Source organism: Borostomias antarcticus (genome assembly GCF_949987555.1).
Source record: "Borostomias antarcticus genome assembly, chromosome: 29".
In the NCBI taxonomy this organism is placed as follows: domain Eukaryota; kingdom Metazoa; phylum Chordata; class Actinopteri; order Stomiiformes; family Stomiidae; genus Borostomias; species Borostomias antarcticus.
In genome coordinates this window covers 2,420,129-2,447,628 of record NC_140262.1, presented here as the reverse complement: position 1 = coordinate 2,447,628, position 27,500 = coordinate 2,420,129, and the positions used below count along the sequence as shown (strand labels likewise).

General features: G+C 50.2%; 1 protein-coding gene across 1 annotated transcript in view; it reads left to right on the top strand.

The window, feature by feature from the left end:
* ank3b (ankyrin 3b) overlaps positions 1-27,500 on the top strand; it is a gene marked incomplete at both ends in the record, with an annotated part of 99,783 nt that overhangs the window by 39,126 nt on the left and 33,157 nt on the right. Inside the window, 9 exons of the mRNA XM_084459846.1 lie at positions 990-1,088; positions 2,201-2,299; positions 5,456-5,653; positions 6,114-6,212; positions 6,312-6,410; positions 6,544-6,642; positions 6,877-6,972; positions 7,238-7,310; positions 7,492-7,551. Of these exons, the coding sequence (XP_084315972.1) occupies positions 990-1,088; positions 2,201-2,299; positions 5,456-5,653; positions 6,114-6,212; positions 6,312-6,410; positions 6,544-6,642; positions 6,877-6,972; positions 7,238-7,310; positions 7,492-7,551 (922 nt within the window). The remainder of the gene's footprint in view (positions 1-989; positions 1,089-2,200; positions 2,300-5,455; positions 5,654-6,113; positions 6,213-6,311; positions 6,411-6,543; positions 6,643-6,876; positions 6,973-7,237; positions 7,311-7,491; positions 7,552-27,500) is intronic.

Below are 27,500 nucleotides of genomic sequence, written 5' to 3'. Positions count from 1 at the left end.
CATGCATGATGTCATGTGCCGCAGCATGCAGCGTTCCCATGACGACCCAGCTGCCTTCAGAGAGAGGTCATCGTTCCCCGCTCGGTCTGCTGAGTGTACCGTGGCGGTTGCAATGTCAGGGTGGTCGGCTCCAATCCCACAAGGACTACGTGGGGCACTAAATGGAGCCTTAGTGTCTATCGACTGTGAACTGTACTGTAAGTTGCACAGGCTAAAGCGTTATGGCGAGATCATGTTTCACCGGCGTTTCTCCCATTAGCCCTGATCAATTACCTGTTAGCTTTGGAAAGTACTGACTTGGCAATGCATTAAAACGCTATGGGGAAGCTATGGGAGCAGGACTTAGGTCCCCCTCTCTCTCCTCCGTTTCTCCTCCTCCCATTATCTATCATCTCGCTCTTAATAACAGGCTGCGATATTGTCATAACGTCTGAGTCACAGTCTCCCTGACTATGTGGCTTGACATGAGAGAGAGAGAGAGAGAGAGAGAGAGAGAGAGAGGGAGAGAGAGAGACCAACCGTCGGTCAAGGCACCAACCTCTATATTGCTTCATAATAACGGTGGTTTTTGTGGTGTAATGCTCTCCACTGGCTTTCATCACTCTGTTGCTGCAGAGGAGTGGTTGCCAGAGGTGTGGTGTAATGAGTTAACCCCCCCAGTGAACTCCACGGGTACGAGGGGAGGCTGGCGAGGGGGGGGGGATGGTATAAGACCCCTACAGAATCGGCAGCACTGCAAAATCGATTGGTAACATACAAAACGGACATCTACATATCATAAAGGATTCTCACGTCTTCGCACTGCTCAGCACGGTCAAAGCCCAGTCGGTCTGTCCGTCCGTACGATATGTTTCAGCGTAGCTTCTACTTTCAGTTCACAGTAAATTAATATATTCCGATAGCGTCTAGTCGCACGGGGAGAGCAGCTGGCTGTGTTTCTTTGCCAGGCTGATCTCACAGAGATACCCGTGTGGTCTTGTCTGTTGCAGAAGGGTTTCACCCCCCTCCATGTGGCGGCTAAGTACGGAAAGATGGAGGTGGCCAACCTGCTCCTGCAGAAGAGCGCCCCTGCGGACGCAGCGGGGAAGGTACGCTACTGTGTGTGTGTGTGTGTGTGTGTGTGTGAGAGAGAGAGAGAGAGAGGAGAGAGAGAGAGAGAGAGAGAGAGAGATGTACAGTGTGAACGGTTGTTTTCTCTCCAGGATGGTTTTCATCATCGGCTCATTATCACATCATTCTATCATACATCGCCTCGGCCTCCGAATGTTTTCCTAGCAACCCTAAACTGCCTCTCATTCCTGGGGCCGCAGTCATAGCACCTGGGGTCCGGCCGCGCCTCTCCCCAAAGTCCAGTTCAACCCACTCTGTTATTGTTGGACTGTTGGTGATACTCTAGCTGTTGCTAGTTTAGTCTCCCGCCTGATTAGCCGTCAAGTACTGTAGGAGCTTGTGATTAAATCAGAATGAATCCAATATACAGTACATAACCCCCGATGAACAAGCAAACATTGACGTTCGTAAAAACATCCTGCTTTTGAAGCAGACCTTTGGTTAAGGGGAATCTGTTAGTCTACAGTGCAGTGGACAAAGTAAGCCTGTGGCATTCAATCAATCAATCAATCAAAGCTTTATTTATATAGCGCATTTCATACCCAGAGGCAACACAATGCGCTTTACAGAGAACAAGGGAGGTGGGCATATGACCCACCCCTACATATTCCAGAGGGAAGCAAAAAAACAGTAATCACCCAGGGGCCAGATAAGTGAGCTGTAAAAATTCTTCAGCATTCTCTGACTGGACTAGTCTAGTTTGGGTTGTTTTACTCTAGAACCTCTGGCTATTGTTGGTTTGACTGACTCAGTTTCTAACCCTGTTCTGCCTCACCCCTTCATCTCACCCCTTCACCCTCACCCCTTCACCCTCACCCCTTCACCCTCACCCTGCCACTTGTGTTTGTAGCCTGGTCCTAGGCCTGTGTGTGCTCTATCCTCCTCCCCTGTTCATGGTCATCAAGCTGAAGCGCCACAGATCCAGGACCAGCTATTTGTGTGTGTGCCAAGTCTACTACAGTCACTGACTAATGCAGCCTGTCTGTGTGTGTGTGTGTGTGTGTGCGTGTGTGCGTGTGTGTGTGTACTGCGTGCATGTGTGTGTGTGTGCATATGTGTGTGTACTGCGTGCGTGTGTGTGCGTCTGCAGAGCGGTCTAACCCCACTGCATGTCGCAGCGCACTACGATAACCAGAAGGTGGCGCTGCTCCTGCTTGACCAGGGAGCCTCCCCCCACGCTGCTGCCAAGGTAAGATGTCACAACACCAGCTGAATCAAATTAAAAAACCCAGAAATATGCTTTACGGGATGAGCTAAGGGTTGCCAGGCTCTGATCACCAAAACCCCTTATTCAGCTGCCACAGCAAGGCTTTGCAACACAGCTGTGTCGGTTTATCAGATCTTAATAAAGAACAAATATATGAGACGTATTTGATTGACATCAGAGCCCTTTTGTGACTGTAAAGGCACTTGAAGTATTTGACAGTTGCAAATTCTAATATTTTTACCCTTGTCTGCAGTCTACAGATCATGTTGATTGGCTATCAGATATTTTAAGTGCGTTTGATTTAGCTTGCCCGAAGTAATGGAATCATTGGCAGACTCCCAAAAGCTCAAAACTTGCCCTATTTGATGAGCTTGATAAAACAGATCAAGCGTACCTAGAATAGAAAAGTATTTTTGGAGTCGCTCTCTCTCTCTCTACCCTCCTACTAACATCAGGTATTCTGTCTCTAGTCTAAGGACCCTTTCACACCTACGTTGTTTAGTCCGGACTTTCAGACGTTCCAGTTTGATCCGAACCAAATTGACAGGTGTGAAACCTCCTGGGCCACGGTGCGCGGGTCAAAGACTCGGCCTTTGGTCCGACCTCAAGAGGTGGTCTCGGCTCGAACCAAGGTTCGCTGCTGCCTAATGTCAAATCAAAGGTTCGCACTTTCGGATCAAACAGACGCGCGTGCATCCACAAACCATCAGTGTCAAGTATAGGGAGACGCACACCCATGCAAGCAATGACGACATAATGTAGGTCTGCCACCAAAAATCCTTTGGTCCGCTGGTGTGAAAGCGGAAGTTATGGAACTAATCAATAAAAAATCACAAATGTGAAAGCGCCAAACGGGATTCTGGTTCGGACCTTGGTCTAGACCTTTAGGTATGAAAGCGCCCTAAGACTGTTGTCACTTGACCGGAAAGTTTGTCAAACACTTGAGGTGCACTTGATATACATCAATGGGCAGCGGCTCAATGGCGCCAATGGAACAGTACCAAAAATGCAATCCCTTCGGAGGGGCTGCATCCTCTCTTTCCAGAGGGCAACCGGGGAGGAATTGGTGAGCGAAACAAACAAACGAAAGCGCCACTTCGTCCGCTGTCCGTCCGGCGCTGTCGATCGGTGGCGTGTTTGTGATTGATATTGTCGCCGGTCTGCTCCGATCTTCCCACAGCACTTAGGCGATCCCACTCTAATTGGATAATTATCATGCTGCCGTGACATAACAGCAGGGTTGACTGAGGGTGGTTGTTTGCAACAGACGGAGCTTCTGACAGGTTGGATTAATTTCCACTTCTCGGAAATGTTCCCTGGTGCTGGGGACGGGGTCGGGGTCGGGGGGTGGGGGGGGGGTGGTTAATGATCACGTTGTCTCCGAGCTGCAGCAGTACAATTATAACAATTCTTGGGCCACCCTCGACGGCTTGTGGCCACCTCTACAGCCATGCAGAGCCTGATATGAGGGCAGGGGAAGCAGATAGACAGATGTGGCTCCCTCATGGCGGAGTTGGTTTTAGAGGAGAGGCAGGGGTAGGTGAGGAAGCTATTTGTAGTGTGTTCGCAGCCTGCCTTTCTCTCTCTCTCTCTCTCTCTCTGTCTCTCTCCCTCCGTCTACCTGCTGTCATAAGAAGAAGAAGAAGAAGAAGAGGAAAGGAGGGATGAAAGTGAGATGGAGGAGAGGAGAGGCTGAAAGCTGCTGTCTGAAAGGAGAAGGGGAGGGGAGGGGTCTTTTCCCAGAAGGCCACGGGGGGAAGAATTCGATTTTCTTCACTGTTCTCTTCACCGTGACAGTCCGCCGCGGAGAACAGAGAGGAGAGGAGCGAGGGGGCGGAGGGAAGAGAGAGAGCGTTGTCAAGGAGATGGGAGCGGAGGAGAGGAGAGAGATGCAGGAGAGGAGAGTTCTCGCCCCTCCGTTCAGAGGGATGTCTGCTGCAGCCCGCTGACCTAGTTACAGCCTTTGTTCCCCTTGACAACCAATTACCGGCCTCTAATGTGGACCGGCTCTGACGCGTGATTGGTCGGGGGGAGACCGAGTTCTCCATGGTGACGACGTAGCTGGGAGGAACGCAGCGTCGTGCTCTCTGACGTTTGGGGAAAAAAGGGCCCTTTCAATCCCCTTCCAATCTCTCTGTCTCCTTCTGTCTCTGTCTCTCTCTGTCTCTCTCTCTCTGTCTCTCTTTATGAGTGTAGCGTGGTAGCTGTTTCGGAGCAAGATGGCTGCGGTTTTGTGGGACTCATTGTTTGCATCACATCACTGAACAGGTCACAGAGTCAATGTCACACATCTTGAATGGCTGTAATGCCTACAAAGGAATGTACATAGCACGTCATGACAGAATAGTGGGCTTGAGAGTCAAGGCCATATCTAATTTTCCAACCTCCGAGGATGTAAGAACATTCCTTTGTCAATCCCACCATGTTCCATCTCTGAAGTCACCCAGCCACACTCACACATCTGTCTGCTAATACACCAGATGTTTTTGTCAGTGAAGTATCCAGAGAGGTGTTTTGGAGGTCGCCTGCACATTTGACCTTAGCCTAGAGGAAGCCTTCATTACCAAGGTCCTTAAGTACCAACCTCTCCTGCAGTGGCATATTTAGGCATGGGCAACATGGGCTCGGGGGGCAAGAGGAGCAGAAAAAAAACTCATTCACAATCGGAAAGCCCGTTCATTTCACGTTTACAAAACAAAACTGAAAGTGTTCCATCTCTCGGGGCCGGGGGGGGCGCCGTAGCGGGGGGTTGGGGGGTTGTTTGTTGTACCCTTGAAAGATGTGTGAAATAGACATTTATGCCGCTGATCCATGAATTGTGATTGCATACAGATTGCACCTTTAGTATTTGTGTCCCTGTATGTAATATGTGGACATAAATAAATTGTTAAAATTTCTGTAGATGTTTTAACAGAGCATAACCAGAACTCTGGTTTACTTGAATATTTCTGCACAGAGGTGTTGCAATCTGGGACTCTTTCCCACTCCCACCATCACAAGAATGGATATAACCTCACTATAACAACCCTCTCTCTCTCTCTCTCTCTCTCTCTCTCTCTCTCTCTTTCTCTTCTCTCTCTCTCTCTCTTCTCTCTCTCTCTCTCTCTCTCTCTCTCCGTCCCCTCCCTCCGTCGCCAGAATGGCTACACGCCTCTACACATCGCGGCGAAGAAGAACCAGATGGAGATCGCCACCACTCTGCTGGAGTACGGCGCCGCCACCGACGCCGTGACACGCCAGGGCATCACGCCGCTGCACCTGGCCTCCCAGGAGGGACACGTGGACGTCGTCACCCTCCTCCTGGCCCGGGACGCCACCATCAACATGACCAACAAGGTGGGCATATAGTAGAAGTAGAGTGGAGTATAGTAGTTATGTGGTAGTATGTGGGGCGGCTGTAGCTCAGTTGGTAGAGTGGGTCGTTCAGTGATCGAAGGGTCAGTGGTTCGAATCCCAGCTCTGACTGTCCACATGTCGAAGTGTCCTTGAGCAAGACGCCTAACCCCAAATTGCTCCCAATGAGCAGGTTAGCACCTTGCATGGCAGCTGCCGCCATTGGTGTGTGAATGTGTGTGTGAATGGGTGAATGAGAGGCCATTGTAAAGCGCTTTGAGTGCCGCTAAGGTGGAAAAGCGCTATATAGGTGCAGTCCATTTACCATTTACCATTTAGTATGTGTTTTCTATGAGAAGAGTATAGTAGTTGCGTACAGAGACTAAGGTTTCTTCCTGTGAAGCGCAGTGTGATGTCTGACTGACAGTGTGTCCCTCTGCCCTCTCTGTCCCCACCCCTCCAGAGTGGACTGACTCCACTCCACCTGGCCGCCCAGGAGGATAAAGTGAACGTAGCCGAAGTCCTGGTCAACCAGGGGGCGACGATCGACCCTGAGACAAAGGTATGGTACACACACACACACACACACACACACACGCAGACAAGCATGCAGTGTTCGAAAGTCAAATAAACATGCTGATTTCTGTGTTTGATTCACCAGTTGGGCTACACACCCCTGCATGTGGCCTGTCACTATGGAAACGTGAAGATGGTCCACTTCCTCCTGAAGAACCAGGCGAAGGTCAACGCCAAAACCAAGGTAACAGACGTGTGTGGGTATAGTGTGTGTGTGACTATGTGTTTGTGTGTGCTCTTCTATGCCTCTGACTCCACTACCCCCTCTCTCTCTCCCTCTCTCTCTCTCTCTCCCTCTCTCTCTCTCCTCCTACCAGAATGGTTACACGCCCCTCCACCAAGCAGCCCAGCAAGGCCACACCCACATCATCAACCTGCTGCTGCAGCACGGAGCCTTGCCCAACGAGCTGACTGTGGTGAGCACACACACACACACACACACACACACACGCACTTCATGCATACAGTACACTGGGATGTGCACAGTATATTTCTTTGCTACATGTGCTTATACACTACCCATACTGTATGTGTTTACTGATACCTACAGTACATTGCTCATGGGAGAACTCCTCTCTACTTTAGTGATGTATGATATATGATGGATTGTTTTGTTACTGTTACCCCCCCCCCCTTCCCCCCCCTTCCAGTCCGGTAACAGTGCCCTGTCCATCGCAAGGCGCCTAGGCTACATCTCTGTAGTGGACACTCTGAAGATCGTCACCGAGGAGCACCTGACCACTCTGGTGAGACGACCACACCCTGACGCGCCCGTCTGATATCGCTCTCGGCTCCTCCCTCATTATGAGGAATCTGTAAAACAGAGCCAAGTGTCATTGGGGTGTTTTCCGAAGATCTTGTTTGTAAAAGGGGTTTATTGCAAGTCCATCCATCCATCCATGGTCATCCGCTGTGTGTGGTAATGTTAGTTTGTAGTTAAATGGATGTTGCTTGTTCATTGTTAAATGGATATTGCGAGGTCATAAGTTGTACTTGTCTCTCCACTGACAGATTGTGACTGAGAAACACAAGATGAACGTCCCGGAGACCATGAACGAGGTGCTGGACATGTCCGATGACGAGGGTAAGATTCAGCATTCCTGAACGTAACTCGTTCTTTTTACTGATTTATTATAAAGTTATTTTTGATTAAAAGTTTGATTTATTTATGTTACTTTATCCATAAGCTTCATGTTTTTTTTTATATGAATATGATTTCTATTTCTGTATTCTTTTCTAACACTCTATTCATTCAAATTACACAGTCCGTAGCGCCAATGTGCCTGAAATGCTCAGTGAAGACTATATATCAGATGTTGATGAAGGTATTCTTCCAGTTTTAATTCTCCTGCGTTGTCTCTGTAGTCCCTGTAGCTCGCTGCTCCTCTCTCTTCTCTCTCTCCTCTCAGACTAAAGCACATCTCCTCTACTGTCTCCTCTCCTCCTTGCTGTCATGGGCCTTGTGTATATTTCTTGCTATGCTATCCATGGTGGAATATGCCTTTATCCTGGTTGCCAAGCAAGGAGTATAATGCTCTAGAGTGTGAAACCGGCCTCTTGTCTCTTTTCAGCCTGTAGTAGGCTACACACATTGATCTTTTGTCTAGTAAGCATAGAGAAGCTTGTCGTAGAGGTTATTGTGGCCCCTCAGTAAACACTGTGTCAGATGCGGGGGTGGGGGGGGTACGAGAGGGGTTGAGAGGGGGGCAGAGATTGAGAGAGAGGGGTCTTTGGGGGGGGGGGGGGGCAGAGAGGAGAGAGAAGGGGTTTATGAGGGGGTGAGAGGGGGTCTAGGGGGAGAGAGGGGCAGAGGGGAGTGAGAGGGGGTCTAGGGGGAGAGAGGGGAGTGAGAGGGGGTCTAGGGGGAGAGAGGGGAGTGAGAGGGGGTCTAGGGGGAGAGAGGGGAGTGAGAGGGGGTCTAGGGGGAGAGAGGGGGGTGAGAGGGGGTCTAGGGCGAGAGAGGGGATCTAGGGGGAGAGAGAGGAGTGAGAGGGGGTCTAGGGGGAGAGAGGGGGGTGAGAGGGGGTCTAGGGGGAGAGAGGGGAGTGAGAGGGGGTCTAGGGGGAGAGAGGGGGGTGAGAGGGGGTCTAGGGGGAGAGAGGGGAGTGAGAGGGGGTCTAGGGGGAGAGAGGGGGATGAGAGGGGGTCTAGGGGGAGAGAGGGGAGTTAGAGGGGGTCTAGGGGGAGAGAGGGGAGTGAGAGGGGGTCTAGGGGGAGAGAGGGGGGTGAGAGGGGGTCAATGGGGAGAGAGGGGAGTGAGAGGGGGTCTAGGGGGAGAGAGGGGAGTGAGAGGGGGTCTAGGGGGAGAGAGGGAGGTGAGAGGGGGTCTAGGGGGAGAGAGGGGGGTGAGAGGGGGTCTAGGGGGAGAGAGGGGAGTGAGAGGGGGTCTAGGGCGAGAGAGGGGGGTGAGAGGGGGTCTAGGGGGAGAGAGGGGTATGAGAGGGGGTCTAGGGGGAGAGAGGGAGGTGAGAGGGGGTCTAGGGGGAGAGAGGGGAGTGAGAGGGGGTCTAGGGGGAGAGAGGGGGGTGAGAGGGGGTCTAGGGGGAGAGGGGGGGGTGAGAGGGGGTCTAGGGGTAGAGAGGGGAGTGATAGGGGGTCTATGAGGGGGGCGTGGTGGCGGACCACAGGGTAAACCAGTCTTTCAATAGCGAGTCTTTCCATGGCTCTGTTTGTTGACATGCCCTTTCGTTTGGTCACCAGTGCTCTCCAAAGGCATTCATTGGTTCAGGAGAGTTCGACCTAACACACACACACACACACAGTCTGAGAGAAAGAGGGAGAGAGGGAGGGAGGGAGAGAGTGAGGAGGTGATGGAGAGAGAGAAGAGAGAGATGCACCCAACCGGTGCCAAATCGTCCTAATGGATTATTTTTGTTCCATACACGTTCACATGTTTCCTAAACACCCGGTCTGCTTGTTGATAGTACATTGGACATAGCAGTCTGTTCTGTTGCACCAGTACACCCCCTATTGATACAGTCCTAATTATTTCCAAACAGAGATGGAATTCCATAATGTCCACATCAGCTACTGTAGTAAGTCCTAAGACATTTATCTTTACATAATCTCTAACCCTAATAACCTGCTTGCAGTGACTCAAAATGATAACAAACTAAGACTTTTTAGAAACCTTCAGCTGTTTGTGTGAGTGTGTGTGTGTGTGTGTGTGAGTGTGTGTGTGTCTTCTCGTGCATGTGTCTTCACTTGTGCCTGTGTGTGTGTGTGTGTGTGTGTGTGTGTGTGTGTGTGTGTGTGTGTGTGTGTGCGTGTGTATGTGTGTGTGTGTCTTCATGTGCATGTGTCTTCACTTGTGCCTGTGTGTGTGTGTGTGTGTGTGTGTGTGTGCGTGTGCCTGTGTGTGTGTGTGTGTGTGTGAGAGTGTGTGTCTTCATGTGCATGTGTCTTCACTTGTACCTGTGTGTGTGTGTGTGTGTGTGTGAACCTTCGAATCAACCGGTGAATCTTCAGTCTCACACCATATATGGAAACCACCATTTTGTCCCATCTCAGCATGCCGCCAATGGAAAGTCCCCAAGCCACCAGTTGTACACGTGATCGTATCATGCCTTTCCAGAGAGACTCTCACAGGAGAAACATCTCTCTGAAAGTCCACCATTGTACTTCAAAACAGTCAGTTAATAGAATGTTCAGTTCTTTAAGGCCCAAAGTGTCATAAGGCCGAAAGTGCAAACGCACCCTCGGCCTGTGTAGCGTAGCACCAGGCAATTGCTCCACATCCCATTTCCTCTTTCGACCTTTCACCACGAGCTCTAAACAAAGCTCAGGGGTTACGACAGTTCATGGGTACATGTTAACATACATACTGTAGTTTCCTTCTATAGCTTCGTTCTCTTAATGCTTTCACAATATTACTTTCAAACAAATCATTTCTTGTAACTAAACTAAAACACATTTCTATTACATCTTAAAAATATAGTTTATCTATTTGTAACATGTATATCTTTGCTCTTTCATTGTTCTGAGTCTGCGTGTGTGTGCGTCTGAGTGTCTGCTTGTGTGTGTGTCTATGTTCCTTATTCTTAACTGTAAGCGTGTTAGCACAGCAATATTCAAGCACTTTTCAACAGATCAGATTAGCATTCAGCACGGATGAGCACAGTCGACAGATCAGGTTCGCGTCCATCAAGGTGTTACACGTAAGAATCTGTTAACCTCCGTATGGCGGTTATGCACTCTTCTGTCCCAGCAGGCCCAGGGGCTGCAGCCGGGAGGTCGATCATCCTCTGCTCTGTACTTCCCTCTCCTATGAGGCCTACGCTAACAGGCCTAGTGATCTCAACAGGGAGGTCGATCATGCTTGGCCCTGTGAATCCCTCTCCTGTGAGGCCTACGAAAGGATCTCTGGAAAAACCTCTACTGACAGGGTCCTGTCCCATATTCGAGTAACTCAGAAGAGCGGCCTCAATGCTGTGGGGATCAATAGGGGTGTACTGGGGGTCAAGTGATCCAAAGGTCCAGTTTGGCTGCTCTGGCTCTTGTTTAATCTCAGCTTGCCCTGGTTCTGGCTGGGCCTCAGTCTTAATTACCTTACTCAATCTCCTTGCTTGTGCCTCTCTGTTCCTTTCCTCCAAAACGACTGACCTCTCTTGCTTAGTCATTTTCCTCCAATCTGATGTAGGGATCCTGACATGAAACTTCTTCTTATCCGCTTTAACTAACCTTTTCTTTCCTTCGTCTGATACCCCTGTCTCCCTACTGGTAACTCTGACCATAGGTTGAATACTAACGGTTGAATCCCAAGCAGGCGAACCTGTGGTATTGGCTGCCAGGTCGACACCCCCACCACGCCTGATTGGGTCATCCGTTACCAGATCTGTCCCCTCAAGGGGGGGATCTAATGAGGATAATATCGCACTCATTCTCAAAACACTGCATTCTGGCAAGTGAGTAGAAATGCGATATTTCCCCCGGTTTGGACCATATTCGTAGGCCCAACCCAACACTGACACGGGACGAAAGATCCCGTCTCCACTGTTATTTGGCCCGCTTTGCCATCCCCCTGCCCCTAGTAGGGACTGTCTGACAATGCGGGCCGTGAGCGCTAGCTCTCTCATTGCACCTTCTCGGTAGTATTTCATCATCCATGGCGAGCCTGGGTGAATCAGGACACCATGAATGAGCCAGTCATCTGGCTCGTCTCTCCCACCGTTACACGTGGGAAAACACTGGTTACAGTACAGCCATTCCTGCGGTCCGTAAACCCAGAGATAGCTTCCGCTAACTCCCAGATGTACCGAACATCGACCGCACCGGACGTTCCCCTGTACACGTAACACCATATTGACAAACAAACATAACACAACATAAAACAAAACAAACGCAACACAACATAAAACAAACAGTTAGGCTTCCTCTTATACTAGGCCTGGTAGGGCGTGAACCCCACTTCCCTATTGCGGAGGACTTGCTCCTCGCTGTAAGCTAGCTCTTATGGCCCTAGCAGTGAGAGGAGAAGAAACAGGCATTGTAACAGAACCCGTATGACTATCAGGCCTTCTAGTTGACTTTCCTGGAAAGAATGCAGCATATGTCATGAACCATGCAACTAAAGGCTCGGTCCTTAGTAATTTGAGTAATATTAAAACACCTAATACGGCCCACACTATCGCCCAAAGAATCAAGGAAACAACCCCCCGCACCCAAGGAGCTGGGTGATGTTTAATCCTACATATTAATTCTATCTGAGAAATCAACATGCCTGAAACCATGGTACCCATACAGATCGCTGCCAATATCTCTGATAATGGATAGAAAGCCCCTATCATTGTACACGTAGCCCAAAGAAGGATTAAGCCTCTTTTCAATGCTCCTCTCCAGGTCCTCATCTCTGATAATTTATATCGCCCCAACATATATACTATAAACCAGGTTAAAACAAATCGTTGTCTATTGTTCAACACATTGTTCTTAACTTCTTCTATTATTGCTGCAATTATACAAGTAAACCGTGCTGGTTCAAAAGGTCTCCAGGTTCCTACCAAAGAATATAAAATCCAAATTGTCTCTATTAGCCAAAAATGAATCAAACTACTCACATCAAGTGGAATGTCTTTTTGGATATCTTGTTCGAATATTGACGTTTGGTTCGCCATCGTTAAAGTTGATCTTATCACTAAATTTTACAGTACTATCTCCGATGTTGATGTGAAATTGAATGACATTTACTTCCGATTCTGACTAGTTATTACGCCCTTCGGCTTCGGCACCTCCTTCTGAATCATCACCTCCTCCGGCTCCTCCTCCTTAAGAATCATCATTTCTAATGACTCTGCCCCCTCACCTGAGGTTTTCGTCGGGCCTCGCCCGTCACACCGCCCAAAAGCAGCCTTTATGCCCCCCTTATAGAGGACAAAGGTCATCAGGCATCCGCCCAATACCCCAACTCCAGCTAGGAGATACGGCCACATCGCCGCGAAGAAACCATGTAACAAACTAAAGGCAACCTTGCCTACTGCTGCTACGCCTTCACCTATCTCCTCCAGCACCGCTCCTCCAACGGTTTTCACTTCCCCCCAGAACCACGACCCCGCCAACTCAATCCAGGTGCACTCGTGGTCACCTCCGAGAGAGCAATGCAACCAGTGTTCTGATGGGCTTTGGCAAGTTCCATTGTTGTACAGGCGGTTCGGGCCAACCCACTCAAAACCAATCATCTCTTTTCCTTGACAGAGGTTTTGACGGAAGGCCTGACCCTCAGCATATCCATGCGCCGCGTCAGCAACATACGGTATTACTGTAGTGTACGTCACCTTTGTCCTTGACAACATTCTACCCATGAAACCCGCATAACAACCCGCTTTGTTCCTAAAACGTTCCCATGTACCGTCTCTGGACTTAACCCATCTCGCCCCTTGATAATAAGTTTGGAAATCACCTTCATACCGTTTTGCGCAGAATATGTCCCAATCTTTTAAATTTGAACAGTCAACTCTTGCTAACTGAATATCGCAAGTTGTGTTCGCGCTGTCACAGACCAACATCCAAGGGCGGGGTTCCACAGCCGCCTCTTTGTATGCATTATAAGAATATCTTTTACGATATTTAGAGTATACTGTTGCGACATATTGGTATTTTATCCAGTAATTATATTCCGGTTTTAGACAAGGCCTCACCCAATCCTGCATCTCCTGCTCTTGCCATCCAAACCAAGTGGTGTCCATGTCACGTTTATGATGTTCAGGCCAGCCCTGTAAACTACCTTTAATTGTCTGATTCCTCAACATACCATCACAATCATATCGCCATGTACCCCAGTCATTCACCCACACCTGCCATAGTTCACACCTTGGAGAATTTCCAGTATCTACCCAGTCTGTGTTATTGAGTGCATGATGCAACCGTTGTACTACACATTCGTCTATTTTCTGAAACTGATCCTTAGGGGCATTCCGCAAATCATCTGGGTTTGGTAATTTCTGAATATACATTTCCTGGTTACGCGGGCCCAGGAAGTTAAACTCCCCTCTGGGGTATCCCCATCCAATTAGGTGGGATACTGGCGTATACCATACCCATGGTAAAGTCTCATTTATTCTAGCGTCATATGTTACTGGTATAGAGGAGGGCCCTCCCCATGTTGTTGGTTTATACATAGAGTACACTATTTCCAGTATTTTACTACCATACATTTCGTGTGCACTCCAAATGCTACCAGAAGCTAAAACCAAATATTTCTGACCCTCACACCGATTACTTGTTGACCAATAACAAGGCTCCATTTTATCCATAACCTCTGCCAAGCACTGCTTGTTCTGTTGCAGACGTTTTCGTTGCTGGCTCTGCCATTGCTCTGCTTTCGACTTAATAGCATACTGCACAGTGTTATCCCATACTTGGTTATACCTCTCTCTTGCCGGTCCCTGCTGATCATTTAAAACCTCAGATATGGGATTCTTATTTAATATAGGATGCTGCCATATATTAGTTATTGGTGTGCTTCTCCGCTTCCTACGCAAAGGTCGAGGCCCAAATAACCTTTTCCTCTGCTTTTGCAGCTTACTATGGGCCTTCCGCCCACACGTGAGATCTAAATATCCCCACCGATCTTTATTTTCGGGGAGAATATCATAACATGTCACATTTACCTTTCTTGAGGACTGAGGAAATGTCAGGGTGGGTTGTCCATACTTCCAATAAGACCAGTCCAGCGTAGGTTCTTGTACACAAAAGTGGTTACAGTAATAACTGGGGAGGGCTGCGGCGACACCTGTTTCTGGGTCTATAGGACGTATCCAATTACACTGGCCAGGCCGTAGCACCTCCACAGTCTTTTCAAGCCAATGTATTACGATAGTCCTATTCCTGACCTCCAGGCCTTGCACCAGGCCCTTAGCCTGCATCAACGTGCAAATCACTGACCACGTTGCTCCCTGGGGTGTACATTTATGCGAGCTCACTATGGTCATTAATCCAGTCATGACTATTCGCATACTCTGCCCCTCGGCCCCAGTCTCTCTGTACCACCGTCTTATCATGGTTCTCCATCCCTTGACACAGGCCCTGTCCCCTGGACCCGACATGTTTATTACTGTATGTCTCAACTGAGTTTCCCAACACCTCTGCTGGTAATACACAGTTTCGCCATGTTCTAATGCAATCCTTTTCACAATTGGGTTTTGAGCTCCACCTGAGCTTCCCTGACCCAATACGTGGCAGAGTACGGCGGCCAATATCATCGATATTCCTGCCACCCCCACCACGATTTTAGCAGCTACTCCATACCCAGGACCCCGGCCTGGGTCCTCCCTCAGCCTTCCGGCCCGCGCTCTCAACCTCCGTTGTCGCGGCCTTAGGACCCCTCCGTCCATGACTCTACGTAGTACTGGTGATGTTTCAAGTCAAGCACCTGTACAAAGTCTCCTAACCGAGGTTCTGGTTCTTTGTCAGCCAAACCTACCCACATGGGTGCTGACCCTTCCCAACCAGCCTGGCCTCTGGCCCACTCTCTTGCTTGCTTCAAACCTTCCCCTGCGTACCCCTCCACAGCCCTTCTACTTTTGAGAATACTGTGGGTAAAGAGCAGGCTCATCTGTTTGATCTGCAAGTCCACTTGAGTGTGGTCCAGCTCGTACCGAGGCCTCACCTCTGACAATGCCCCCAGAGTCAACAGGCTTTCCACTGGCCTATTCAACTCACTGAACCCTCTCCACTGGAATCTCCAAGCCCTCCACACCCGAAGGTGAAAGGGCAGGCGAGGTTCCTGGAGTACGTTCCAACTAGACAGTAAACCAAGGTAACTCCTCGTGCCATGCACCGAGAAAGGTAGCTCGTCCACTGTCTCACTTCCTCTCTCAAGGAGCACCAGGTCCGTGACCAGGGGTTCAGGGAATTCACAGATCTGAAATTCCCTACCTCGTACGTGAATCCCTCTGTGGTACCACAGACTTCCTGAATGGTCAAGGTGCCCTTTCTGACAATTTCCAGTCAGGCAATGTTCATCTATTTCAGCGGTCCGTGGTGACTCATACCATGGACTCAAATAGATAACCCATCGCACCAATGGCACATCTCCCAGTCTGTACTCTGTTAAGACTCGTCTCTGCCATCCATGCAGATCCATTTGTAGGGCAGGCCTTCCCATCTGGCCCCACCCCTTCACTTCCGTGATCACTCTGAGGGGGAGGTTTTCATACTCCTCGAGCATCACCTCGCCCCTCCCTGAGCTCCCCAAACGTATTTCCCTCAGCCAAGCAGACATCCATGAGCAATTGGTAAAGCATAAACGATTATGCACCCAAATCTCAATGAACTCTCCTTTCTGAGGACTGATATAGTTTGGCCCTGTTCGGCAGGTTATCCAACCTCCAAACAATGTTGTTTTGGACAGAACTAGCCTAGTCCTGTCCCAAGGCGCCGGCCGTCTGTGTGACAACCAAGCCTCATGTGCCCAGGGGTAATATGGGGCTGCCTGCCCCATATAGCCCCATGGCCATTTTGACTCCTTTTCCCAGACTAAAACCTCCGCTAACTCCACCTCACCTTCTACTGGATCACATGTATCCAGCACTGGAGTTCGAGGTCCGTCTCTAAAAGGAATTCGTTGAGTTGTAATTCTATAATGCCCCCATTCGCACTCCTCTAATGCTCCTTCCTCATTGTTAGGGCCATCCTGTGGGGTTCTTTCTCCTGCCGTCTTTTTCCTCCTTCTCTTCTGACGGTTAACCCCCGCAGGTTGACTCATAACGACGGAGAAACTAAGTTGAGGGCTTACTCTGAAGCGAGGGAACAGGTTTACCGTTCTGTTTCTTTTTCAGTAGCTTACTGCACACCGCTGCTAAACCTTTTGACTTTCGGCTAGACTTCTTTTTAACCTGCTTCTTTGCTCCTCCTACTACCTCTTTCTCAAGGGCTACTTCTTTCTCAAGGGCTGGGGGTGTGTCTCTACCCTCCTTCCCTTCTGACGGGCCTCTCGACCCTGCTGTGCTTTCAGGCAGACTTGTACCACTCATTGGTGACCCTACAGGCAACCAATCCACCCCCGAACTGCCAGGCAGAACCCCGGCTTCGGAGATCAAGTACTGTCCCCCTCCACTCGCTCCCTCAGCCATCGCATGCTGGAGAGGAGAATGTAGGATCTCCAAGGGTCCTGGAACTGCCCTACTATCCCACATATATGGATTTGCTGCTGATCGTACTGGGATGATATCCACCCCCAATGAATACATGCCCTCTAGTGGCACCACCACTGCTTTGAAAACTACTTCCACATGGGCTGTCAGTAATGGATACTTTGGGCTTGCAGCCCTTTCGACTAGTGACCCTATCACCTGCGGTCTGTCATCCCTGAGTCTGTCCTCCGGGGTGATGCATACCCTCACCCTCTTTTCCTTGGTCTCAACTCCCCTTAGGTTCCAGCCATCCAGCTGGGTCCCCATAAAGGTCAGTTTTGAGTCCCTCGACCCACATTCCCTTGGCAGGGGATGATCAAGGTTGATCCAAGGTTCAGGGCGGTCATGGAGCAGTTCTCTTAACAGCGTTCCCCAATTTGTGAGCCCCCATGGTCCTGTCCATTTATCAGCGAACCCCGCTGGTAGGCCTTTTCCATCCTGGTCTCGGAGGAACCTATTCCAGGCCACATTAGCAGGCTCCCATCCTGCGGGGTCCCTCCCAAAAGAGGGATTGCCTACTGACCTTTGGACCATATTACTCGGTACCTCTACTCCACAGCCCACACCTGTGGGCTGGCTGGACTCCTCTCTCCAGACCCTCAAGAGTTGCCCCTTGGTCTGAGATAACCAGCCTCTCTCTCCTTCTGTATTGTATTCCCAATACTCATCTGGCCATCCTTCTGACAACACCCTCTCCCATGCCGCATAGTCCACCCCCGCGCTCCTACGCAGGATTATACCATCGGTTACAGAGGGCCCTGCCATCAGGCTCAGCATGTCACCGTTTCCGGTATATGGAAGCGACCAGTCCCCTGCTGGTTTCCACCCTGCTCCACCATCATAGTGGGACATCAATCCCCTGAGACCTAGCCCGTCCACTCCATCGAATCTCATCAATGGGTCCCAGGCTTTTCTCACCTGCCAACCACTCCCTTGGCTGGCACAGACTAAAGACCGTGGGCCTCCTGATGTCCTCCCCAGGGCAAATTGGCACACTCCACAACTCTGGAGTTTCTCGCCATCCCATAGGCATTGACACTCATTGGCCAACCAGTCAAAATCCTTTAATCCTGACTCAGTACTATGCTGTGCATAGAACTCGAGTCTCGCCAGTTCTTTCACCCGACACTGACCACAGACATAATTATGCATAACCATGCATGGTGATGCCACACCCCCATAGGACTTAGGTCCTGTTCGTAAAAAGACCTGTGGCCTACTGTCTCCTGGTCCTAGATATAAAATATCTAGCTCAGGCCCATTTAGGCAGACTACACATCCTGCTACTAGTCTGCTCCATACCAGTTTCTCTGGTTCTGTTGTTATCTTACCTTTTTTAGCCTCCTTCAACTTGGCTAACGCTCGTCCTACCCACAAAACTTCCTTAGTTCTCCTAGTAATAACCACCCCCTTTACCGTGGCTGCACGAATCCAGGGTGGTAAGCTATCTGGCCTCATAAGGACCTTGGACAGGCTTTCAGCCATTAAAAAGCTCCTAGTTGATTCTAGATTGAAACTGGTTTTAGCTGTTCTACTCCTTGGATCCCATACTTCTCTAACTCTACTGTGTTACTGTCAACTATTCTCACTACAGTATCTTCTTTCTCATACTTCGCTTTTACTGCTGCGTCTGTTGGGTGTAGCCTAGCTTTAATCCACACTTTCTGACCAACTCTAAGAGGGACTCTCATTCTAAGCCCTCCCCCTTTATCCTGGCCCCTCCCTATGTCCTCAGACCGGAAAGGGCGCTGGTTGAGTTGCTCAGCCGGCGAGTCCCGCTTGGCTCGGTGTCTGTCATTTAGAGCTAGACCTATGTCTAAGGCCTTCGTGCTCCAGTCTCGGGTATTCGCGTTCTTAGCGATCCAACCTTTGACCAAGCCTATTGTCCTTTCTACCACTCCATTTGCCTGTGGAGTGTAGGGAGGTGAATAGACCCTTATGACACCTTGCCTTTGGCACCATGCATCTACCTGTGCGTTCTTGAAGTGAGAACCATTATCTGTTCTCAGTTCTCTGGGCACCCCCAGTGTAGCACAGGTCTGATCTAGCATGGTTACCACACTACTACCATTAGCAGCTCGGACTGGTTTGACAATTACAAACCCTGACATAGAGTCCACCAAAACCAACAGGTATCTTTCACCCTTTTTCCCGTTCACCCCCATGGGGCCCGCGACATCCATGCACACGGATCCCCAGGGCACAGTACTTTTTATGGTCTGGCCTCCAACTCTCTGTCCTCGCCTTCCAGCGTTATTTTTAGCACACGCATCACACGCCGCCAATACTCGGCGAACTTTTACCTCTGAGATCCAGAGATTTTGCTTTCCCAGCTCCTTTCGTGTGGGAAATAGTCCGACGTGACCCAGTGCTTCATGCACCGCCGTGACTACTTCACCCACACACTCATCTGGGACCACCCTACCCTTGGGTGTTCTGTCCCACTTCTCAGCACCGATCAAAACAATTTGTCTCTCTTGCACATAGCGGTCTACTTCCGCATTGCCCCGCCAATGTTCCCCCTTGGTGGTGTGCGCCCTCTGGTGCACCACCTCCAGTGTCATATTTAATATCAGCTCGGCAATCTTGAGCCACAGGTCTCGATGGGCCACAGGTTTCCCCTTTGCCCCCTCGAACCCGTTCTCTTGCCATATCTCTAAGTCCTCTTTCAAGGCCTGGGCGCAGTAGTAGCTGTCGGTAATTACTCGAGCTCTTTTGATCTTATTTTTCTCAAGCTCGAGCAATCCCTCTAACACTGCGTTCACCTCTCCAGTTTGAGCTGTACCGGACACACGGCCTCTCTGGCGGCTTCTCTCTACTCCATCCTCCTTGAGGATGAAGCCCCAGATAGCCTTAGAGTCGCTCCCTTTTCTGGAGCCATCCGTGTACAGTTCCCACTGCCAGGCTTCTTTTGTCACATCCGGTTTTGGCTTAGTTCTCTTAGCCGGGCCCTCCGGGCCTATATCCAGATCAGGGTCAAGGAGAATATCCCTCCACCTACCCCATCGGATATTCGTTGCCTTGGTGCTTTCGATCGTTTCCTTCATCAAGAAACGATGCACCACACTTTGTGTTGTCACTTTGATTTTCTGACCTTGAGCCAGCTCTTTTAGGGGGCCCCAGTACTTTGCTAACGTTGCTAGTTCTTTCTCCTCCAGTGGATACTTATGCTCCACCGAGGATAGAGTGTAGCTCCATAGCGTTACTAGACCCCCACCGTGGTTTTTCACACGCACCACTGCGCTGTCGTCCTCGACATAGATTGTGACATCTAGGCCACATTCCAGTGTCCTAGGCTCGAGAGTCACTGCTCGTAGAATAGCTGTTTTTAGTGCCTCTAGGTTACTCTGATCTGTGGCTGACCACGCCCAAGCTTTCTTGCCTATGGGCATCTCGCCCTCAGGCTTTCTCAGCCGAGCATACAGTGGACGGGCATACTTTTGGTATCCCTCCACATGGTCACGCACATAGTTACAGAGTCCTAGCACCTTCTGCAGCTCATTCAATGAGCCTGGCGGCCTAATCCTGGCCACCTTCTCTCGATACCCCTCAGACAGTCCCAATTCTGTCGATACCTGGAACCCCAGGTAATTGACTTGGAACTGCCCAAACTGGCATTTCTTTAGGCTCAACTTCAGTCCCGCTTGTGTGAGTCTACTCACCACCTGTTCTAGCCGGTCTAGGTGTGCCTCCTCCTCGTCATCTGCTATGTACACATCATCTATGTATACCGTAGCACCGAGGCCAGCCAACACTTCCATTACCGCTGCTTGGAACACATTCGGACTGTTTTTGTAGCCTTGTGGAAGCCTCTCCCATACATAACTCCTGCATTTATGAGTAAATGCTGTTTTGCCTTGGGAGGCTTTTGCCAGAGGTAAACTGAAAAACCCATTAGCCAAATCAATGCATGATTTAAACCGCTTGACTTCTAACGTCTTCAGCGTCCCCTGAGGGTTTATTAGACTCGCCCTATTGGAGATCGTGCGTCTGTTCAGAGCTTTAAAGTTGATCACCGGTCGCCATCCACCCCCGCTACTCTCAGGCTTTTTTACGGCCTGTATAGGGCTATTGGTGATGGGATTTTGTTCAACCCTGATTACCCCTAGAGCCAGTAGTTCATGGACTATCTTGTCCATCTCCTCTACTGCTCCTGGGTTCAGTGGATACTGCCGCACCGGCGGATGCACCCCACCCTCTATAGTGTGAGTGAACTCCGGCCCCAGCTTCCCACAATCATTCTTGAACCTTGACACACTTGCTCTCGCCAATATGCCTCTCAGGCGTTCCTTCCCCTCCGGGGTGAGGTCACTCTCTAACACCCTGTGCTCAGTGGCCTCCGCAACATCAATTGGTTTATACCATGGTTGTATTAGAGAAGCACTAGTGAGACTACCTAGTCCCAATACCCGTGCACAAAGCACCTTCTCCGCCTCCACCACATCCCTTCGCGGCCTGCGAGGTTTATAGAGATTCGCTAAATCTCTCGTAGTTATCAAATTAGAAGGCCCCAGTAGCCACACAATGCCACTCCAGACCCCATAGGTCATTGAGCGCACCATGCCATCGGCTAGCCGCACCTTTAAATACCCCCTTACCGGGAGTATCCGTCGGGTCATCGATACCTCGGCCCCAGTGTCTACTAAGTAGGGTTCTCCCTCCACCTTAGTGAAGATCTCATCCCCTACCCAATAGGCATTCTCCAAGGTGACCCGACGCAGTGCTGCCATTACTTCTCTTGCTCTCGAGCCTGAGCTCGAGCATTGAAGAGTGCCTTCTTCTCTTCCGGTGTCATTTTAGCGAACTCCTCAGGAGGTACGTAATTACGCCCTCCCCCTTGCTTCCGCTGGGCTGCGGTTCTGGGCGGAGCCTGAGCTCCCTGTTGCCCCTCCCCCCCTTGGGGAGCTGCCGCCTTCACGGCAGACGCGCCAGTCACGGGAGGTGGCCCCCACCTCCCTTTGGCCGGGGCCTGTCTCACAGAGTTCTCCTTCCCCTTTTCAGTGGGGAGGCCCTGCTTAGCACCGTTTCGTGCCTTCTCGTTATACCAGCGCCTAGCCTGGTCCCACGACACTACCGCTCGGTCTATGTCCTTGTCAAACATTCCCCTTTTGGGGAGTTTGACAAAGTCCATTTCCCCGGGGAACCCCTTGGTAAGAGCCTGTAGCACCCTCACCTGGCGGTCCACCGGGATCTCGTCTTTCATGGCATACCATACCCCAGACAGAGAACCATCATCTCTCAGTTTCTTTCGACCTCGTTGTATCAGAGCCTCCTCATCCCCCTCATCCTCATTAGTGTATCGAGCATAATGCTCCTCAGCGGTTAGCCTACCCCTCAAAGCCGTCCCTATCACTCGACCTAGCCAGCCCCTTCGGGCGGCCTCGCACTCAGTGGCTCCCCTCACCATGGGCCAGACCTCAACCAGGTAGTCCTGTTTGGACTCCCCTGGGTCTATGTTCCGTACCATGGCTTGGATCTTTTTTAACTCTTTGAAGTCATCCCATCTATTGGGACTTCTTCCTGAGACCACTGAAGCTGCAGACCGCATAGGAGATTTACCTCTCCCCCTACCGGGTGACAGGCTTAGCTGTCGTACAGCCCGCTCGAGTGACACACCTGGTCTCACATCCCCTAGCTGCCTTTCCTCGTCAGAGGAAGACAGTACCTCAGGGTCTGTGTCTGGGTTCTCCCGAGCCCATTTCCAGGCGGCTTTCTTGAGCCTCTTTAGCATGGTGTCGTACGCTACTCCCAGGTATGCCTCCCTAAAGGGGGCCGTCAACCTGGGGTCCTCGATCAACTTAGCATACGGAGGCATGGCCAGAAGATTTCCCATCTCTCCCAGTGTAAGGGCCACACCAATTTTTACCTCATCCTGAGGCTTGGTGGCCCACCTTCTGGGGACGGTGAAATCCTTCTGACCTACCTCCGGGATGTGCACTTTACGCCCATCCTTTGCCTCTAGTGGACCATATACCAACGTACGAGCCAGTCTCTCTGAGGCCTTGAGTGGGTCCTTGACCACTACAGGCTTCTTAGCCCTTCTCATACTAGCCGACTTTAGGGCTTGCCACGGCCCCTCGGTGTGGAGCCTCCACTCCGAGACCCTGCTCGCCCTTGAGCCCGCTTTCTGTGCAGTCATCCCAGCTTCCTCCTCTGGTAACTCCTCCTCTGAGGAGCTCTCTGAGGTGCTCAGGATTCTCTGCCTCCCCCAATGGGGCTTTCTCACAGGGATTTTTGGGGCTCCTAACTCAAAACCCTCGTCAGGACACCATTCTGAGGTCTCCTTCCCTTGGGGCCTGGGAGTCAACGCTCTCACTGTGTGCCTCTCACCAGCCCCCTGGTCCTTTCTGAGGACCGATGGCCTGGATGCACGGGAAGAGGCCCTAGTCTCCCTCCTCTGGGGAGACTTCGCCTCACGTAGTGAGCTATAGGAATGGTCTGCACCACCCGGTCGACCCACACTCCCTGCACCTTCGAGATACTTAGTTCGCTCCAGCCATGCCTGTTCCTGCTCTTCTGTGTAGGCAACTATTATTTCCCTTACAGCGCCACAATCATAGCCACACTGTTCTTTCACCGCTCTCATGATCCCAGCCTCCGCTACTGACCAGCTGCATCCCGCAGTCCTCATAGCGTTTAGGCCTATCATCACCCGTTTCATTCCTAGTGAGTTAGCCTCCTCCAGTGCCCTCTGGGTAGCTAACTGCACACAGAGTTCCTGGGCTTCCACCCTTTCCTTTACCATTTCAAGGACAGTGTGGATCACCGTTCTGGCCTGCAGATGAGACGATCTGAGTACTACCACATGTCTGGTATGCTCAGGGTCCACCTGCCTCCGCATGGCCAGATCAAAAGCCTCTTTGAACGCCCCAGTGGCCTCCCTGGCCACTAGCATACGTTCCTCAGGCTTATGGATCTTCAACATCCGTGTTGTAGCTACCACTATACCATCGGATTGAATATCATTTATTCCACCCACCCAACGGTACACACTGACACCATCACCAGCGGCATTCTCTATGTCCTCTACATGGTCCGGTATATGTTCTAACCTCTCCTTTATTATCTTTCGCAGCTCTGCGGTGTATTGCTCCTCTGGGTCTGGGTAGTCCTTACGCTTGGAAACATGCTTTCCAAACGCCTTGACTATCCCCTGCCCAGGGTCACACCGACTTCCTGCAGGCGGTTCCTCCTGCCACCTTGTCTCCTGGCCAGGGCCCCTTTTGGGAGCCCCGCCTTGGGACTGAGACTTTGGCGAACCTTGGAAAGATGTAAGCGGACCCAGGGTACTCGATGGCGGGGAGCTCAGCTGAGGCATGAGGGGCCCTCCCGTCATGCCCCTGCCTACCCCCGCCTCTATTCGGTCTTGTGATGCTTTCACAGTACTCAATAGTTGCACAGCATTAGAAATCAGCCGACTCTCTATAGATAGTGCTCTAACTGGGGTGTGTCTACCATTGAGAAACCCTTCTGGAGGGCCTTGCCCTCCTCCGGTTTCCCTGGGGAGGTCCTCCTCCCCCTCTTCACTCAACCCCAGTGTGTCTGTACTTTCTGTTTTACGCAGCATTGCAGTCTGGGCTCTGTTCTCTCTCTCCCTCTCTTCCCGAGCCCACTTTCTTAGCTGTTCCGCTTTCTCTCTATTGTCTTTTTTGATTGGCTCTGCTCGCACCTCTGATACCGTAGCACACAGCTGATATCCCAGACCTGCGGTTTGAGCCATCATTTTTACCATCGAATCATGATCTGTATTCGGACTCATCATCTGCCCTACTAGTCCAGGAAGGAGGTCCTGTCGCCCTTCTAGCACTCGCGTCACCCATCCTAGCCATTCCTCCACCGCTGGTGGACCCAATAATCGGGGCCCTGGAATGACAACTATTATGGATGGGTCATGACCCGCCTCCTGTGCCTCATGGGCGTACCACCTTTTCCCTGCGATACGGGCTTCACCATAGTGGCGATATGCTTCGCCCTGTTGCATGCCCACACATCTCTTCAATGTGTCCTGCACCTGGGGGTCTAGGTCCTCCCAAGCACCCCCCATAGGTAGCAGTGTCACCACGGCATTTGGCCCGGAGCTCTCACCGCTCCCGGCCCCTGTGCCTTGTCTTATTTCATCCTCGTCTCTTACGAAACCACTTTGGCCTTCATGGGGACTTTCCTCATTTGACATGATCGGCTGCCGAGTCGCTGTTCCACTAATCTCCTCTGTCACGTTTACAGAGCACTAGAAAAGTGGTCTAGCTCAGCTCGTTAGGTCACTTGAAGACAGTCGAGTTAAACCTTTGCAATAGTTTACACTCAACTGCTTCAACACTGTGGTAGTCGGTTTTCTCTCCACCGATGTCCCACCCGCTTGGGTCTACTCACCGCGCGGCTTCCTGCCTGCGGTCTGCCCTTGCTCTTGCAACACCAACAGCAGTCTCACTACTGTAGCTGCCGCCTCAGAGCACTTCCCCAACTCTTAGTTGGTCTGTGTTCTGTCTTATACTGTACCTTCAGAACTTTACTTTGTCCCTTAGGGGTACCCCCTGGATCTGTAATCACAAAAACAAGAGATTACCAAGTAATGACAGTTCACTTTTCTGTTTGGTGGACGATTTCAATCAAATCGTGCCCACCCAGGGACGCCAAAAATGTCTCCCTGAAATCCCTGCGGTGTTATGGGATTACAGTACCGGTCATCTTCTAAGGATGCCGTCACGCTTTACGCTCCCAGGGTATTTACCCCTCACAGAGAGTTGCGTAATCGTGTGCGCTACGACCGGTAAATCGAACAGACGCGCCCGACTGCTAACGGTCTTCTTCCCAGAGCTCTCCCTATTACAGTTTACTGGGACGCCTCCTCTGTGACCTTAAGAGAGAGAGGCACCCGCTCGTATACCACTCTGGTTCACGACCGCTCTGTTCCTTATTGACAGCTGTTACGTGTCGGGTTAGGATGATTAGCAATATTATTTACTGCAAGGGAGTATTATCACACTGAGTCTAGAATCAACCTTTAAAGAGCTTGAGATGTTATGCCTGGACAGCTTAATTATTTACATTACAGGAATAATAATGATGAATGAAAACTCAGTCCCTTTAGAGGAAATTTTAATGAATTAAATGATTAAAATGGTTATACAAATTTAATGATTAACTGATCATACAAGTCTTACTTGTTACACATTGCCAGCCACCAAGAGCGCACAATTGAGCACAGCAATAACACTTTGATGAAAATAATAAACCACATCAGTACTAACCTTATGATCAAAATACAAAACATATTAATTTTATGTATACCTATACATTCTAAATGGTAATTATGTGTCCTGTCCTATATATATAATAAGAATTTATCCTGCCAATGAACCTATGATTAAATGACACACAATTAGTAATATAAACTTCACCTTAAAACTCTTATTCAATCAACAATATGCAAACATGGAAAACCCGTTATACCGTGATCGAGAGTAAAAGAATGGGATGTTTAGTGGCGCAAAGAACACCTGGCCATGGTACTCGCTTTCACCACAGAACACAATTCTCACCCAGGCGCGGCCCCTCCGGAACGGAAGGGGATGTTGGTCGTGTCGCAACGGCTGCTGCAAAGTCTGGTTTTCTCTGCAAAGAGGAGACGGAGACAGCCCGTCGGAACGCCGTGGATGTAGAACTGGGAGAGTCTTTCAGTCGGAACGTCTGCTTCGGGAGGGTCGGGCGAGGCTCGCGGGCAGTGTAGACATCTCATCTGACTAACAGTCAAATCTTCCTTATATACCCCATGCTCGCCTTCGAGAACCTTCGAATCAACCGGTGAATCTTCAGTCTCACACCATATATGGAAACCACCATTTTGTCCCATCTCAGCATGCCGCCAATGGAAAGTCCCCAAGCCACCAGTTGTACACGTGATCGTATCATGCCTTTCCAGAGAGACTCTCACAGGAGAAACATCTCTCTGAAAGTCCACCATTGTACTTCAAAACAGTCAGTTAATAGAATGTTCAGTTCTTTAAGGCCCAAAGTGTCATAAGGCCGAAAGTGCAAACGCACCCTCGGCCTGTGTAGCGTAGCACCAGGCAATTGCTCCACATCCCATTTCCTCTTTCGACCTTTCACCACGAGCTCTAAACAAAGCTCAGGGGTTACGACAGTTCATGGGTACATGTTAACATACATACTGTAGTTTCCTTCTATAGCTTCGTTCTCTTAATGCTTTCACAATATTACTTTCAAACAAATCATTTCTTGTAACTAAACTAAAACACATTTCTATTACATCTTAAAAATATAGTTTATCTATTTGTAACATGTATATCTTTGCTCTTTCATTGTTCTGAGTCTGCGTGTGTGTGCGTCTGAGTGTCTGCTTGTGTGTGTGTCTATGTTCCTTATTCTTAACTGTAAGCGTGTTAGCACAGCAATATTCAAGCACTTTTCAACAGATCAGATTAGCATTCAGCACGGATGAGCACAGTCGACAGATCAGGTTCGCGTCCATCAAGGTGTTACACGTAAGAATCTGTTAACCTCCGTATGGCGGTTATGCACTCTTCTGTCCCAGCAGGCCCAGGGGCTGCAGCCGGGAGGTCGATCATCCTCTGCTCTGTACTTCCCTCTCCTATGAGGCCTACGCTAACAGGCCTAGTGATCTCAAC